The sequence below is a fragment of the Notolepis coatsorum genome (genome assembly GCF_963971535.1).
Source record: "Notolepis coatsorum genome assembly, contig: SCAFFOLD_863, whole genome shotgun sequence".
NCBI classification, from domain to species: domain Eukaryota; kingdom Metazoa; phylum Chordata; class Actinopteri; order Aulopiformes; family Paralepididae; genus Notolepis; species Notolepis coatsorum.
Genome location: NW_028172539.1, coordinates 51,416 through 69,066, shown reverse-complemented (window position 1 = coordinate 69,066; position 17,651 = coordinate 51,416). Strand labels below are relative to the sequence as shown.

General features: G+C 47.0%; 1 protein-coding gene across 1 annotated transcript in view; it reads left to right on the top strand.

The window, feature by feature from the left end:
* Positions 1-1,333: 1,333 nt before the first annotated feature.
* The window catches only part of LOC311247708 (SPARC-related modular calcium-binding protein 1-like), a gene marked incomplete at both ends in the record, with an annotated part of 65,399 nt that continues 49,081 nt past the window's right edge, over positions 1,334-17,651 (top strand). The window contains 4 exon segments of the mRNA XM_084338716.1: positions 1,334-1,499; positions 3,590-3,673; positions 12,383-12,495; positions 13,875-13,974. Of these exon segments, the coding sequence (XP_084194842.1) occupies positions 1,334-1,499; positions 3,590-3,673; positions 12,383-12,495; positions 13,875-13,974 (463 nt within the window).

Sequence of the window (17,651 nt, the reverse complement as noted above, 5' to 3'; positions counted from 1 at the left end):
GCTGGGTAGTGTAGAGGTCTACGCACTGGTGTGGCTGGGTAGTGTAGAGGTCTACGCACTGGTGTGGCTGGGTAGTGTAGAGGTCTAAGCACTGGAGTGGCTGGGTAGTGTAGAGGTCTAAGCACTGGAGTGGCTGGGTAGTGTAGAGGTCTAAGCACTGGTGTGGCTGGGTAGTGTAGAGGTCTACGCACTGGTGTGGCTGGGTAGTGTAGAGGTCTAAGCACTGGTGTGGTTGGGTAGTGTAGAGGTCTAAGCACTGGTGTGGCTGGGTAGTGTAGAGGTCTAAGCACTGGAGTGGCTGGGTAGTGTAGAGGTCTAAGCACTGGTGTGGCTGGGTAGTGTAGAGGTCTAAGCACTGGTTTGGCTGGGTAGTGTAGAGGTCTACGCACTGGTGTGGCTGGGTAGTGTAGAGGTCTACGCACTGGGTGGCTGGGTAGTGTAGAGGTCTAAGCACTGGTGTGGCTGGGTAGTGTAGAGGTCTAAGCACTAGTAGCGGCTGGGTAGTGTAGAGGTCTAAGCACTGGTAGCGGCTGGGTAGTGTATGTCTAAGCACTGGAGTGGCTGGGTAGTGTAGAGGTCTAAGCACTAGGAGCGGCTGGGTAGTGTAGAGGTCTAAGCACTCACCTACCATTGCAGATACTTGGGTTAAATTCCCGGCAGTGATACCTCCGGCTTGTTCAGTCGTCCCTACAAACATAATTGCCAGTGTTCATTGGTGGGAAGCCTGTGGGGTATTAGTCCTGGTCGTGGCAACAGCCACTCCTTCTGGTCGGTCGGGGAGCTTGTTCAGCAGAGACTCCAGTACCAGAGGAGGCATGTGGTAGTCTACACACCCTCCCCAGACCGACAGTAGGGCAGCATGTGGTAGTCTACACACCCTCCCCAGACCGACGGTAGAGGGCAGCATGTGGTAGTCTACACACCCTCCCCAGACCGACGGTAGAGGGCAGCATGTGGTAGTCTACACCCTCCCCAGACCGACAGTAGGGCAGCATGTGGTAGTCTACACACCCTCCCCAGACCGACGGTAGAGGGCAGCATGTGGTAGTCTACACCCTCCCCAGACCGACGGTAGGGCAGCGCAACGATCAGGAAGGGAATATTGGCATAATGACAAAATTGGGGAATGGGAGAAAGAAAAAAAAGGTGCAAGAATGTGGAATAAAACGTGGAATCGTTTAAATTGGCCATCGTGCGTAACTCATCTCTTTTTTCTTTTGTTCCTTTGCCGATCATGTTGACCCACATTGTGGTGCTTTCCGTGCACGGGCGGGTGACCGTGGGACAGGGAGAGAGTGTTAACGTTTGAATCATTGTGCTGCTTTCCGTGCAGTGGCTGATCGGGGACAGGGAGAGTCACTGTGGGGTCCTCTGCTCCAGGACGCAGGGACGGCCGGTGTGCGGCTCGGATGGCCGGAGCTACGATACGGGCTGTGACCTGCAGAGGGCGCGCTGCAAGGACCGCACTCTGACGCTAGCCCACCGGGGGCGCTGTCGAGGTGAGGAGGCATGGGACACACTCCAGCATGTACACACACACACACACACACACACGCACACACACACGCACGCACACACACAGACACACGCACGCACGCACGCACGCACACACACACACACACGCACACGCACACACACACACACACACACGCACACGCACAGTGTTATAAATCCTATTTGAGAGCCGGTGAGAATCAAGTCATGTTGGGATGAAGAACGAGGTCTGTTTAATCATTCAATTATAACCTTCTACAGATGGTCTGGTTACACACACACACACACACACACACACACACACACACACACACACACACACACACACACACACACACACACACACACACACACACACATACACACACACACACACCACACAGACACCACACATACACACTACTTGCATATGACACACAGCTTCAAGCTTGTATGGATGTCAATGATATTTAGCTTCTTATGAGCTGTGAATGCTGTATATACCATAAATATATATATTTATTCTTACCGTATATTATATCCATCCACATCTGTCTGTACATAGTGTACCTGCATATAATCCTTTTTACATATCTGTAGATACTATATCTATATCTGTACCTACCTTACCTACTCTTTACAGGTGTAAGCACTCGCCTACCATTGCAGATACTCTGCAGGTTAAATTCCCGGCAGTGATACCTCCAGCTTGGTCAGTCGTCCCTAAGAACACGATTGCCAGTGTTTGCGGGTGGGAAGCCGGTGGGGTTTTGAGTTCTGGTCGTTGCAACAGCGACTCCTACTGATCAGTCTGCCTGTTCAGCAGGGAGGGGTTCTTGGGGAGATAGAGTGGTCTACACCCTCCCCAGACTGACAGTAGGGCAGCGTGTGGTAGTCTACTTACTACACCCTCCCCAGACCGACAGTAGGGCAGCATGTGGTAGTCTACACCCTCCCCAGACCGACAGTAGGGCAGCATGTGGTAGTCTACACCCTCCCCAGACCGACAGTAGGGCAGCATGTGGTAGTCTACACCCTCCTCAGACCGACAGTAGGGCAGCGTGTGGTAGTCTACACCCTCCCCAGACCGACAGTAGGGCAGCATGTGGTAGTCTACACCCTCCCCAGACCGACAGTAGGGCAGCATGTGGTAGTCTACACCCTCCCCAGACCGACAGTAGGGCAGCATGTGGTAGTCTACACACCCTCCCCAGACCGACGGTAGGGCAGCATGTGGTAGTCTACACACCCTCCCCAGACCGACAGTAGGGCAGCATGTGGTAGTCTACACCCTCCTCAGACCGACGGTAGGGCAGCATGTGGTAGTCTACACCCTCCTCAGACCGACAGTAGGGCAGCATGTGGTAGTCTACACACCCTCCCCAGACCGACGGTAGGGTAGCATGTGGTAGTCTACACACCCTCCCCAGACTGACAGTAGGGCAGCGTGTGGTAGTCTACACCCTCCTCAGACCGACAGTAGGGCAGCATGTGGTAGTCTACAGACACCCTCCTCAGACCGACAGTAGGGCAGCATGTGGTAGTTTACACCCTCCCCAGACTGACAGTAGGGCAGCGTGTGGTAGTCTACACCCTCCCCAGACCGACAGTAGGGCAGCATGTGGTAGTCTACACACCCTCCCCAGACCGACAGTAGGGCAGCGTGTGGTAGTCTACACCCTCCCCAGACCGACAGTAGGGCAGCATGTGGTAGTCTACACCCTCCCCAGACCGACAGTAGGGCAGCGTGTGGTAGTCTACACCCTCCCCAGACCGACAGTAGGGCAGCATGTGGTAGTCTACACACCCTCCCCAGACCGACCAGGAAGGGAATTGGCATAACGACAAAATTGGGGGATGGGAGAAATGGAGAAAAGGCGCACAAAAAAAGAAGAAGGGATTATTAGATACATGCCTCAAGCTTTGATGTTGACCATAATACATGTACGTGAGCACGCACGCACGCACACACACACACACACACACACACACACACACACACACACACACACACACACACACACACACACACACACACACACACACGCACACACACCCTGTTTTGACCCATAACTTCGAGCCTGTAATGATGAGACGCCTCTGACTGAACTTGCAGGTAAGAACTGGGTGAGGATCGACCAGCCGCCAGTGGTCCCGGCGCCGACCTCCACCGCGGAGGTGAAGGACCTGGAGCTGAAAGGTGGGGCCAAAATAATATTCATATCACTTCTTTGTTTTATTCTTCGTTTTGAAGGTATACCGGTGTAGTTTTCCAGCGTGAATTACTACGTGATATGACATCTTTTGTATGTCTTCGTCTTGTAATACAATTGTCGTGGTGATATTTCATTCAAAATGGTACATTTTCCAAGAATATTCTATTTTGGGGAGGGGATTAACTTAATAAAAAAATAGTATATATATATATATATATAGCACCTGAGGAAGCGATAGCGAAACGCGTTGTGCAACAATAAAAAAGCAAAAACCAGTCCTATGGAGTGTGCGGTCCCTTCTTTCCCTTGAAGGTATTCTCCTTTTAGTTTATATATATATATATATATATCATGGACAACAAAGTATTGTAAAATCCATACCCTCGCATGCATCCACGACGGTAAATATATAAACCTTCCTATTCGCTACACCTCAGAGCCCCCTAACCGAAAGCGGTGTCCCGTCAACAACCACAAAATCCCCGGTTCCCTTTTTGAAACAATAAATTTGGCAGAGTCCGCGTGACGTCGGATGTGGGCCGAAGCCCCCGAGCTCGTCGTTCCTGGCGGAACCCGGTGCTCGCTCGGCCCCCTTCTGCGGTGGGGGAGTGGGAGTAGCGGTGCTGAATGAGAAGATGTCTTTCATTTTCCACCCATCTGTAGGCGTGTAAGTATTTACAGACCAGGATCACACGGCTCCCCTGCCGCTGGATACCAGCCACTCAACAACAGCAGAGATTGATAGGTCTAGAGTCAAGGTTGGAACTTGGCATTTTTTCTCTCCTCTTTTTAAGCTATAGCCACCCCCTCCCCCCACCGACACCGACACCGACACACACACACACACACACACACACACACACACACATGCACATATCCCCGAGTCATCCTCCACCCTCCTTCCTCTCTCTCTCGAAGACAAACCGATCCATTTTTAGAGCGATTTCCCTCTTTTGTGCAGCGATATACGTGATTCGATTTCACAATCACGGTGATCTGCCAAGCAAACGGAAAAGCTGGGCAAAAAGCTCGACGCTGACGTTCTTTCTCTCATGGTGCTGCTGCCTTATTTAACAAGGCAGGTCAGTTAGGGGAAAAGAGATCTTATTTACAATGACGGCATGGAAAAGGCTCTTTCGGAGGGGTGCATGGGATTTTGATTAGAACGGGGGGGGGGGGGGGGGGGGAACGCACAACAGAGGGGCTTGACAGAAAGACTCAAAAATCACTAACAGATAAGAGCAACGGCTAGCGGAGGAATAACCCCCGGCTTGGGGGAAACAATGGACATCTCTGCGGGGGAGAGCCACTTATCAGTCAGCGCCGCGCAACGCGGCCAGGAGACGATATGGGGGCAGAGCCCACGTTCAAACGCAGAAACAATCAAGACTGTTCTAAATAAAAGGCAATGACCGTGAAGTTTTTGTTAGCAACAACCTTCCCATAAATCAGTGTTTCGTAAACTCTGAAAAAAAGGAGCTAAAGTGGGTTTTCGGGGGCCTGTTTCTGGTCGGTCCCCCCACATAACAAGAGGCCCCCCCCGAGCCTGGGTCCCAGAGAAAGACTCGATTCATGCGGTTTACGGGGGGGGGGGTTCTGTACTAGAGGTGTCTGTTCTGCTTGGTTTACACCATAGTCCACCGTCGACCACTGTCCGGTTGCACCGGCTCAGCGGAGGCACCGTGTCTGTCTCTCTACCCAGGATTAGAGGCTGTCCCCCCCCCCCCCCCCAGATGAACAGACCCGGCTCATCGGAGCTGCTGAGCTATAAAGAAAAACGTCTCCGTCTGTGACTCGTACACGGGGTCTCAGATGAAGACTTCAAACGGACTGAGTCACGACTAGGCGTGGGAGGGCACTAAACACGAGAAAGGGGGGGGGGGAAACGAAAGGCAGGGAATTACTTCACATTTCGGTGTTGAAAGTGTGCCGCTGACGCCTACGTGTGCGAGAACCTTGGACGGTGAAATGTGTAGCTGTATCTTTTGTAGCTGACCACAGCCTACCTGCCTGCTTCACCGGACCCACCCATCCATCCATCACCAGGCCGGCCCGGAAGGGAAGCGGGTCAAGGACGTGTGACGCTGCCATTCTTTGGCTTAGTCACGGGATGGATGGTGGATGTTGTGCCCTCATGGTGGTGGTGGTGAATTAAGTCAAGTCAAGTCAAGTGTTCCTTTATTTAATTTTTTTATTTTATTAAAATTTTTAATTTTTTTACCTTTATTTACTCAGGGTAGGTTCTCTGAGCATGGATGCTCTTTTTCAGGAACGCCCTGCTTCACATTCACACAGTTCCATTCACACCTGGGAGCTGCCCAGTACAACCACAGTCTGTCACCGTTGGCCACTGAGCAACTCCACTGGAGCAGTTGGGGGTTAAGTGCCTTGCTCAAGGGCACTTCAGCGGTTGGTGTTAAGGGTATGGGAGAGAGTTATTCATTCACTTCCCCAGCCCCGATTTATCCTGCCGGTCCGGGGGATCGAACCGGCGACCTTCCGGTCACAAACCCGCTTCTCTAACCTTTAGGCCACCGCTGCCCAAACTATTAATCCCCATGGGGAAATTGAAGTGTCATAGCAGCGTGGGGGAGGGGTGGCACACGTAGGATAGGTACATAGGTAATAGAACATAGAACAAAGTGCAAGTAATAATGACAACAGTAGTGGGTGGAAGGATCAGACAGTAGTAATAGTAATGAAGGTAAACACGATCCAAACCGTAGTAACACACTGCGCCAGAGTCCGTGCAGTGTTTATTCAGATAGTCTTTCAGTCAGTTCAGAAGTTCACCAGCAGCTATTAGTTCTCCAGCAATTGGCAGCAGTCTGTGCCCACGGTTGTGGAGCCTGATGGCTATTGGCAAGAAGGACTGGCTGAGGCGGTTTGTGGTGTGTCGTGGGGGGATCTATGGCTGAAGTCTATGGCTGAACAATAAACATGCTAGAGACTGACGACTTCCGGACTTCTGCCAATTAACCCTTTCAGGTGTATGGTCTCACTTGACATTCTAATCGTGACGTAACAATGGCTACCAGCCACTGAAGGTTATGGGGGTTCTAGAATTCCAAGATAGACTTGAGAGAAAAAAATAGGAGGAAACTTGAAATGTTACCTCGGAAATAAAGGTATGAAGTGTCTTGGTGTTTTTGGTGTGTCTCTGGTGCAAACGGCTATTCACTTCCTAGGGTTGGTTAACAAAAAAATACATACATTGTTGTTTCCCTTGTCTTCTGAACTGTATCGTTCACAAAGATGGTTGCGTTTGATTAAGTCTCATTAACAACGGAGCTGTCATTTTATTGCTTTATTGGACAGACCCGGCAGAGAGGAAGTATGGGAGAAGATATCGGGGGAGGACATTTGGCAAAGGTCACCGGGTCCGGGAGTCGAACCCGGGATGGCCGCATTGCACTGCAGTGCGTTACGTGGTGCGCTCCCAGGCTAAAGATTTCTTTTTTGATTCACTTTTTCTCCTTATTTTTCTATTTTTCTCCCATCCCAATTTCGTCTCGCCAATTCTCCCTTCAATTCTCCCCTCCCCTGTCTCGAACGTTGCTAGACTATGCCTCCCACTGGTCGGCTGCAGTGAGGACCAAGCCTTGCATCACGTGTCCCCTCCGGTACACGAGGAGGCAGCTGTCACATCTTTTCACCTGCACAGCGCAATCTCTCAGTGGCGAGGAGTAGCGCGTGGGAGGCTCACGCTGCCCCCGATGCTTCCTGATTCTGCTGTACAGGCGCACCAACCGACCTGTAGGAGTCGCTGTCCACAACGTCCAATCCCCACCCACCAGCTTTCCCACCCCCTAACACTGCCAATTGTGTCAGTATGAACGACCAGCCAAGCTGGTAGCAACGCCGAGAGCTGGGCTCGAACCCAGCATCTCCTGCGTTAGTGGCGAGCGCCTTGCCCACTGCGCCACTTAGCCCCCAGGCTAAAGATTTCTAAAGGAGTATGTGTTGTAAACAACTAAATGTTTTAGCTGCAACCACTCTGCCGTTCGGTTGGTCGGTCGGTCCACAAAATTCCCCACCACAGTGGCCACAGTTTTCGCTCTAGGAGGCTGTGATTTTGCATGGAGGTCAAGTGTCTTGTGTGTGTCTTCATGCAAAAGGAGGAGTGACAATGGGAATGGCCTATATGTATATGTTGTGTCTGTCCACTATGTTTGTTAATTTGTCATCCCCCCCCTATGTAAAGCTATATAAAACGAAGTTATTATTATTATTATTATTGCAAATGCACCCTTGTTTCTGAGGGTAGGTACAATAGAGAGGGTTTTCTAGCTCTTTAGCCGTCTGTAGTTTCTGGGACTACACTACTACTCAATGAAACATCTGTGATAGGTGGTGTCTGTCCACTTCATAAACCCAATGACGCACCCTCGCCTTTACACCTCAACTAGGTTCCTGCTCAATAGCATGTGCTAGAGGTCTGTAATCCCTCTGAGGTCGTCCACCAGAATGAGATGAAACGTTCATATGGTGATGGTATCTTGAGAGAGTCTGTTTGGCGTTCTCCTTTCTCTCTGATTGCCGAATTGAATACACCTGTAGTCAGGCCTATACAACCCATGACGCCTCTGGGCTGCTCTCTCATCTCTCCTCTGGACACTGGACCGTTTAGTTTGTTTGGGTTTTCTTGTTTCTTTGGCGTCACAACACTCTAAGGCTATGTTCCCACTGCAGGCAAAAGTGGCCCAAATCTGTGACTCAGATCTGACGGTGTGTGAACGGCACAAATCACATGGAATCTTATCTTTTTCATTCTCATTTGGGCCACTTTCATCATGTGGTCCTAAATCAGATACAGGTCTGATTTTCTTTTTGCAACGTGACCTCAGTCTGAACAGTCATGCGACTTTCATGGGACTTTTACGTCACTCTACGTTGACATTCTTCACAGTTTATTGTTCATTTGCGCATGCGGGTCAGTTCAGGAAAAATCACCAGTTCACACTGGAATCTGATATTGGTCACATTTATTATTATTATTTTTTTTTTTTTAAGATAAATTTTTTGGCGTTTTATCGCTTTATTTCTACTGGACAGTCCAGTAGTGAGAGACAGAGGAGGAATGGGAGACAGAGTGGGGGGAAGACATTCGGCAAATAACGACGGGGTTTGGGAGTCGAACCCGGGTCGGCCGTGTCGCGGCTGAGCGAGCTATGTGGTTCGCCACTGGGGCGCCCTTTTTTTAAAGATTTATTTTTTGGCATTTTATCGCTTTATTTCTACTGGGCAGTCCAGTAGTGCTTATTTTTTTTTTTTATTATCTTTTTCCTCCTTCTTTTTCCGTTTTTCTCCCATCCCAATGTTAGTCGTTATGCCAATTCCCAATCCCCTTCCTGGTCGTTGCGCACTCTACCCCCTACCGTTGGTCTGGGAGGGCGGAGACTATCACATGCTTCCTCCGACACATGTGTAGCCAGCCCACCGCTTCTTTTCACCTGGCAGCGCGGACTCTCACTGGGAGAGTGTAACGTGTGGAAGGTCACACTACCTCTCCTAGATCCTTCCCTTGCTGTGCAGGCGCCCCGACCGAACTGTAGGAGTCGCTGTTTACAACGACCAGGACCCACCCTCGCCGGGTTTCCCACCCACTAACACTGCCAATTGTGTTAGTATGGACGGTCGGCCAACCCGGAAGCACCACAGCTGGATTCGATCCCACTGTCTCTGTGGTGGTAGACAGGCGCTTAGTCCGCTGCGCTACCCGGCCGCCCGATATTGGTCACATTTAAAAGATTAAATAATAATGTGAACAACAGATCTGAGCAATAAATCAGAATTGAGCACTAAGGCCTGCAGTGTGAACATAGCCTAAATGCATATCTACTCCAACGCCGCAGCATTCACACTGCTTACAGTATATGGATTGTCTGTCACATCTCATTATCTTCACATTTAAGTATGTATACATTAGTTTCGCTCTCTGGTCAACCTTATCTTGCCATGTTTTGTCAACTATTTGTCATGGCTTGTAGCCAGGCCATGACAAAAGGCCCATGGCCACTATCACTCTTGTGATAATTGTTTAAGACGCGGCTAAAAATAAACATTTGACAAGGTGGGCTTTGCGTTTTCTCTCTGTAAACATAATTTGCGTGTTTACAGTCTGGTAATCAAATCCAAATTTGTAGTTGTTTATTGTGCACGATGGTGTGGTTTTTCCGAGTTATGCCGGAGTTGTTGCTCATCTTTTTTGTGTAGAGCGCCGCGTATCTCCTTGGTACAAAGCCATGTCTAAAGAATGCCTGAGGTTTAGTTATTCTCCCCAGAAGGCTCTAGCATCTAGTCTTCTATTGGATAGACTTGAATGGCTTGTTATTGGGGCTCTAAGCACAGATGGTGGCCATTTTGATGGGCAAAAATGGGTGCAACTAATAACATGGATTAGCCTACCATATGGGGCTGTTAGATTTAGCTGTGCCAGCATTGACAATACTATTGACCATTATCAATGCTGACTACTGCTGACTAATGTTAGCTGCACCTGTCTGCCCTGCTGTTGACAGATTGGGAGATGGGTCACAGCTGACAGTTTTGAGAAGTATGCACCCAAGGGGGGACAGCTCACATGAGATTACAAGACACTATACATACAATTGCATTGGTTTTACAACATAAAAATGAATACTCTAACTCATACAAAGTCTTGTCTTTTTCTCCCATGTATAGCAAATAAAGTTCCATGCTACAGAGAAAGTTCCCTTTCTAAAGCAACGAGGACATAAAAATGAATTGGCATTAAATGCTAATCCGCTATTACAGTATGCTAGTACGCTAATAGGCTACATCTGACATTATGATATGTCTATATGCTACATCTGATAACTGCTGAGAGAAAACCATACAAATACAATATCTACCTCACATAGGACATTCCACACTTGCAAGTTGTCCACTAGCGCCACCATCAGGCCAAACTGAGCACAAGATATTTCAAAGTAATGGCTGGATCGCCATACAATTAGCTGTGCACGCCCATGACCTCAAGAAGGAGCTTATGTTTACGGTGAAGCCATGCCACCATCAGACCAAGCTTCTGATTTTTCAAATGAGTGTATCTCCTGACCCGTCGGTCGTAGTCACAAAATATAGTTCTATGGTCATTCCACTAGTCTTGTGGGATGCTGGCACGGCGCTAACACAGTGTGGAGAGAGAGAGGTCTGGCTCTGCGGAACGAAATGTTTGCCATCGCGCAAAGAGCTAGCTATAGCTGACGCAACATTAGCTATCCAACCAGGGAGGGAAAAATCCAATAAACACAATGGAAACGTTTTTGACACTTAACTGTAAAGAACTAAAAGAGGAGAGTTCCAGGTAAGGTTAACATCGTTCTAGGGCTGTCCCCGACTAAGGATTTGGATAGTCGACTTTGATTGGCCGAAATTAGCAGATAGTCCACTATGAAATTTTTTTTTTGAAAAAAAGTAATCTTTTATTTATAATATATATATTTTTTTATCGTTCCATTTGGGCTGTGGGGGTGCTTAATGTCTGAAGGAGTCAACGGAAGGCTTCTTGTCCTCTGCAAAAGCATGCAATTGGTCCACTGATGGATACATCTTGATATTTGTCTAGTCTAGTGTGTTCATTAGATGGGTGAAATCCTCTTTCAGTGCCTCTGTGCCTGTTTTCGTAGGCAGTTAGCCTCTGGTATGCGTGCCATTAGCGTTAGCCACGCTTCTAGGCCTCTTTTCTTTTGGAAAGAATGATAAAAAAAAATTGAAAAAAAGATTTATTTCTTTTATTTATATATTTTTTTGCATTCGACTAAGAGGTTGGCAGTCGACTACGGCTCCTTTCGATCGATTAGTCGACTATTCGACTAATAGGGGTCAGCCCTACAGTACAAAAGCCAAAAACGCGGGTGTACGACGAAGCACACCTCTCCCTCAGGACCCTCTTCTCTCCCTTGGCTTCACATCCACTGAGGTCGGTGCGATTCTGCCGTCAAAATAAAAGCACGAAAAATAAATACAAGATTATATATTTTTTAAATGCTTTCCTCACTACACTAATACATTTGGCCATTTTCAAAGCTCTGTAAAAAGGTTCTACAGTATATATATGCTTTTGGGAGATGTTTCCAATTACCCAAGGGGGGGGTGGGGACTGAAAGGGTTTGGGAACCACTGCTCTAGTGGCAGTATAATACCATAATACTAGGGATGTCCGATATTGGCATTAAAATGTAATATCGGAAATGATCGGTATCGGTTTAAAAAAAATTTAACCTTTATTTACCCAGGCAAGCAAGTAAGAACAAATTCTTATTTTATGTATTGTCAAAAGTATGCATGACAAGAGATATGTAATGTTAATTACCTGAAATTATTCCGTTTCTTTGGGAGGGAAACCCAGCATATATCGATATCGGTATCGGAAATTAAGAGTTGGACAATATCGGTATATCAGATATCAGTAAAAAAGCCAATATCGAACATCCCTACATAATACGCAATGACATGGTGCTTAATCAATGCAAAATGTCCAATGCACAATATGCCATATTGCAGTAAATGGAGTGCATTTATATAGCAGCTTTTATCCAAAGCGCTTTACAACTTGTGCCTCACATTCACCCAGCATGCACTCACACATTCACACGCCGACGCCCTGTCTACTGGGAAACAGGGTTTAATGTTTAATAAAAGAAGAAGCCACTGTCCATGTCTTCCAGACGCAGGCCAGTCGAAGTGTGGCGTTGAGCGGAGCCAGGCCCTGGAACAGGCCAAGAGGCCGCAGGAGGCCATCTTCATCCCGGAGTGCAACGAGGATGGAACGTTCGCTCAGGTCTGTCTGAGAACATGAGATTTCTCTCTCCTCAGAGTGTTCAGCTTCAGTACATTGGCAAAACACACATTGCACACTGCACTCTCCAACATTTTTGGGAAATACGCTTATTTGCCATGTCCCCCAGACTCAGACAATAAGATTGATATTGATAGCTTCATCTCTGTGTGTCCAGTAGTCCCCCGGAGAGAGGTCCAGGTGCACGCTTGCTAACCCTAGCTTAGCGCAAGGACTGGAAGCGGTAGGTAGCGGCTAGCCTAGCTCCGTCGAAAATGAAGAAATACATCTTCCAGCAACTCCCAAAACTGACGCACAGTAGATGAAATTGATATCACTCTTCTGGTCTGACTCGAATAAGGCAAATACGTGTCTTTCCCAGGATTAATAAAGTGAAGAATGCACAGGAACAAGTAACCTTTAGAATCAGATGGGGATTGGAGAGTCAAATGGATCTGAATGTGTCACTGTGTGAAGTAGAAGCCATTCTGGAAGGATTTCCCAGCAGTGCTGAGACATCAGGTCTGAGACTTGAGTAAATTATGGTTTGTTAACAGAGTTCATAAAACAAAGCGGGGCTCGCAACTCACTTTTGATGCTCCAAGGTGTTTTAATTGACAAATAATAGCAGCAGATACAACATTTCGACCCTTCCGGTCTTTTTCAAGTATAAACACAACACAAAATTACATCTCTTTTAATACAGGAAACTAAATAGATTAGCTATCAGCCCCACCTGGTGATCAGGCCGGGGCGGTCCCAAGACTTGCATGATTCTTTTATACATTTTTATACATGATTTAGTAACAAATTATCTTTTACATTTGACATTTTTTAGAAGGAGATTTTTTAGAGAAATATATATATATTACATTATATTAAACACAGTATTAGACATCCTTTAAAGATAGGCAGCAGTGTGTGTAAGGTACTTTCTTTTGGACCCGGTCCAGGTCCTAGCCACTGAAAACACAAACAAAAACAAAAAGGAAAAAACAAAGTCTCTATCTATTGACTGTCTCCCTCTATTAGTTACATTTAAGGTCTAATGTCAAAGTCCTCATTGAGTCCTGTTGGTGCCATAGTTTTAAGATAATGGATCTGCACCATACTTCTCTCCTCAGTAGGAGATTATCTATATCTCCCCCTCGTCTTGGAAGATACACTCTCTCTAGTCCAAGGTAATTCCAAGGTTTCTACAGTTTGGCTCAGCACCAAGGAACGGAGGATGTGCGTTATTTATTTCTTCTGATTGTTAACAGAGTTCCTCACTAGTTCCTAACCGGCAGGTGCTTAATAATTGCTATTAGTGTGCCCCCCCCTGGGAGTAAATTGTTACCATATTCTCTACTCATTTGAGTATGTTTTCTGCTGTGTCGCAGGTCCAATGCCACACGCTGACAGCCTACTGCTGGTGCGTGACCACCGATGGGAAGCCAGTGAGTGGGTCCTCTGTCCACAACAGGACCCCAGTGTGTTCAGGTACTGGCACCGAGGGCTTGGTTGGCAGGCTGAGGATGATAACGCTGCAGTAGGGGTGTCCCCCCCTCTTATTGGGTTTGGTCTATAGTCGTACCCAGGCTTTCTTAGTTGGTCTGTCATTGTTATGCTTTTCCCCACCCCCCCCCGTGTGTCGAGTGAGTTATTTTCCTGAAAAATAATAAGCAGGCCTACATCTCTGCTAAGATTTAAAGAGGTCTTTCCACATGCAGGACACAGATTTGTAAATTAAATCAGAATCAGAATCAGCTTTATTGTCACATCATTATTCTGTGAATGAATGAATGAATGAATGAATGAATGAATGAATGAATGAATGAATGAATGAATGAATGAATGAATGAATAAATGAATAAATGAATGAAAACTTTATTTAACAGATTGCAGAATGGGTACAATACAGTACGGCTCAATACACACAATTGTTAAGGGGATGCAGACCAGAGAAAGACGTTTGTCTTGTTTACATCAGGGTCTCCCATTTTCAATTCATAGTGGCATTTATGACATACACACAACATACATGACATCATGACATTTATGGCATAGGGACATACATGACATACAGGTATATAGTACTGTTACATTTGTGACATATATACGATATGCAAATATACAGTACTGTTACCCAGGCATAGATCCTAACAGAGAATGTATACATACGGTGGGGAGGAGACTGTCTATTAGGAGGGGGTTTAGAATTGCAGCCTCCCGTAGGTGCTCTTTAAGAGCGGTTTTGAATGTGGGTAGGGCGTTCCACATTGTTGTGGCATAATTGCTAAATGTGTTTAGACCCTTGTTTGTGCCGAATCTGGGTTGCACATGATTTGTGGAGCTCCCTCTGGTGTTGTGGGCGTGGTATTCACTGACCTTTGGGAAGTATTTCGACATGTACATGGGTACCTGTGTGGTGTAGTGTATCTTGTAGACCAGGCCCGTCATACAGGAGTGAAATGATTTTGTTCTGGTCTCTATAATTTGCAGCATAGAAATTATAAAAAAAAATTTGCATAAATTTACAATACAATAGTCACAATGTAGTAATCACAGTGTGGGTGAAAAGTGGCAGGAGAATCAGTGATAAAGTCGCTCAGGCTCCTTTAACAAATACCGCAAATCAATAGTGTGTGTGTATCAGGAGCAGAGACAGCGATAAGACTGTATTTCTCCAGTCACAGGCCGGTAGCCGGCTGCTAGCGCTATTTGTTCATGTGTCTGACTGCCTGTCAGACACATGACTGATCGATTAGTCAATGACTAATTAAAGTCCTATGACTATTAAATTATGATGAAAAGTATTTCATCAGTCAAGGACAGCCCTACAGGTTTCCCAAAAGGTACCTTAGGAGTAGCTAGGGTATTTGTATTATAGTAAAGAGGTTTACTATAGTCCAGTGTTTCCCCTACTGTATATGGATTCTACTGCTGGACCACCATAGTAAGATCGTCACCCACTGCACCAAAAACAACATGAAATCAGTGGTGGAAGAAGTACACAGTAAAGTAAAAGTAGATAAGCGTTTGATATTGAATGTACTTAAGTATCAAAAGTAAAGGTATGCATTCTACATTGTGTTTGTGTATTCTAGTGCTTGGGAGCATTCAAACCTCAGACCATTGACCTCTATAGTTCATGTTAAAGTGGTACGTGGTGCAGTTATGCTGCTCTGATTATAGGTTATGTTAAAGTGGTACATGGTGCAGTTATGCTGCTCTGATTAAAGGTTATGTTAAAGTGGTATGTGGTCCAGTTATGCTGCTCTGATTACGCCCCCTTGAAATTGACAGGCTTCAAATTTGAAAATACCTAATCTTCATCAATTTCTGCCATGTTTTCAAAGCAAAATCGTTTTCTTCAACCTAACTGTAACCGATGGGTTCAGACAAACATAGTGGAGTGAAAAAGTACAATATTCCCATTGAAATCTAGTGGAATAAAAGTACAAAGTTCCCTGAAATGAAAATACTCAAGTAAAAGTACAAGTACCTCGGAATTGTACTGAAGTACTTCAGTAATAATAACTTAGTTACTTTCCACCACTGAAAACAATTATATTCCAGATACAAACACCCTGCGTTACAGGCAGCCCACAAGCAGCTGGCTAACATGAGCTAGCGTTAGCTGTAGGTTGTAGAGGTAGGAGTTAGCATTGGGCTAGCTCGCCTAATCAAGGCGCCGGGGCATGCTTACGATAGGCCCGAAGGGTCCGACTCCTTCTGGACCCCCTACACAAAGTGGGCTTGAGCTTCTTACCCGCCGTAGTTGGAGGTGAAAGAGGGAAACAATGCCGTCGGGACTAGGGGTGTAACGATGCATCGATTAATCGAAATGCATCGATTCTAATGTGACGATTCAACTGCATCGATTTGAAAATGTTAGAATCGCTTATAATCCAAAAAAAAGAAAAAAAATTGTTTAATTTTTTTTTTATGTTTCTTTTTGTGTGTATTGTCTTGATTGACCTATAGTCCATTCATGCTGAGTGAATCAGTTCCCCCAGCCACATTTGTGTATTAAACTTTTTTTGGGGAATTAACTGATAGACATTTAAATTTTTATATTTTTTAATCCTCTCTTTCTCCGATTTTTCTCTGTTTTTCTCCCCGTCTCAATTTAGTCGTTGTGCCAATTCGCCCCCTCCCCTACCTGGTTGTTGTGCGCATGTTCTCCTACTGGTCGGTACAAGGGAACCCTGAAGTCATCCGCACGCTTCCTCCGACACGTGCGGCGACAGCCAGTGACTCTTTTTTCACCTGGCAGCGAGGGCTCTCATTGGTGAAGTGTAACGCGTGGGAGGTCACGCTGCCTTCATCAAGTCCTGCCTCCGCTGAGCAAGCGCCCCCAGACCTGACCTGTAGGCGTCGCTGTCCACAACGCCAGATTCCCACCCATGACTTGCCCTCCCCCTAACCCAGCCAAACGAGTTAGTATGACGATCAGCCCAAGCCTCAGGCAACGCTGACTCCGGGAGTCGAGACCGCAGCCTCTTGCGTTGGTGACAAGCGCAATCTCCGCTACGCCACCTGACCGCTTTAACTGATAGAAAATGTATAGAAAATTTATCGAATCGAATCGTGGTCAAATGAAGAGATTTCATGATGCATTGAATCGTTGCCTGAATAATCGTAATCGAAATGAATCGCTGTGAGGCCGCACCGTTACACCCCTAGTCGGGACACATCTGCGGCGTAGCCTCCTGTGTCATGTGCCGTGGCAGGTGCGAGGTCAGGGGGTGGGGCTAATGGGCATCCATCCCCCCGGGGGCCTCTCTCTCTCTCTCTCTACCCCTCTCCCCTAACTGCTCTCAGCAGGGCTGGGAGGAGGAGAGCGCACGGCTACACTCACTCAAAACTGGATGGGAACACTTTATGGTAATCACCGTCATTTTCCCTCAGAAGATAATACACACGCCGGGGCCTTTGCCAGAATTGGATTGCGGAGCCGCTCCGAGCATATGGTGCAGATTTTGTGTGGAGAGTGGCCGCATGCCGCTCTCTGGCAGGGCATATACCCCCCTCCCCCCCTCTCTCTCTCTCTCTCTCTCCCTCTCTCTCTCTCTCTCCCTCTCCCTCTCTCTCTCTCTCTCTCTCTCTCTCTCTCTCTCTCTCTCTCTCTCTACTATTCACTAATCACCACCTGTTCGGCCCTCTTCTTCTGC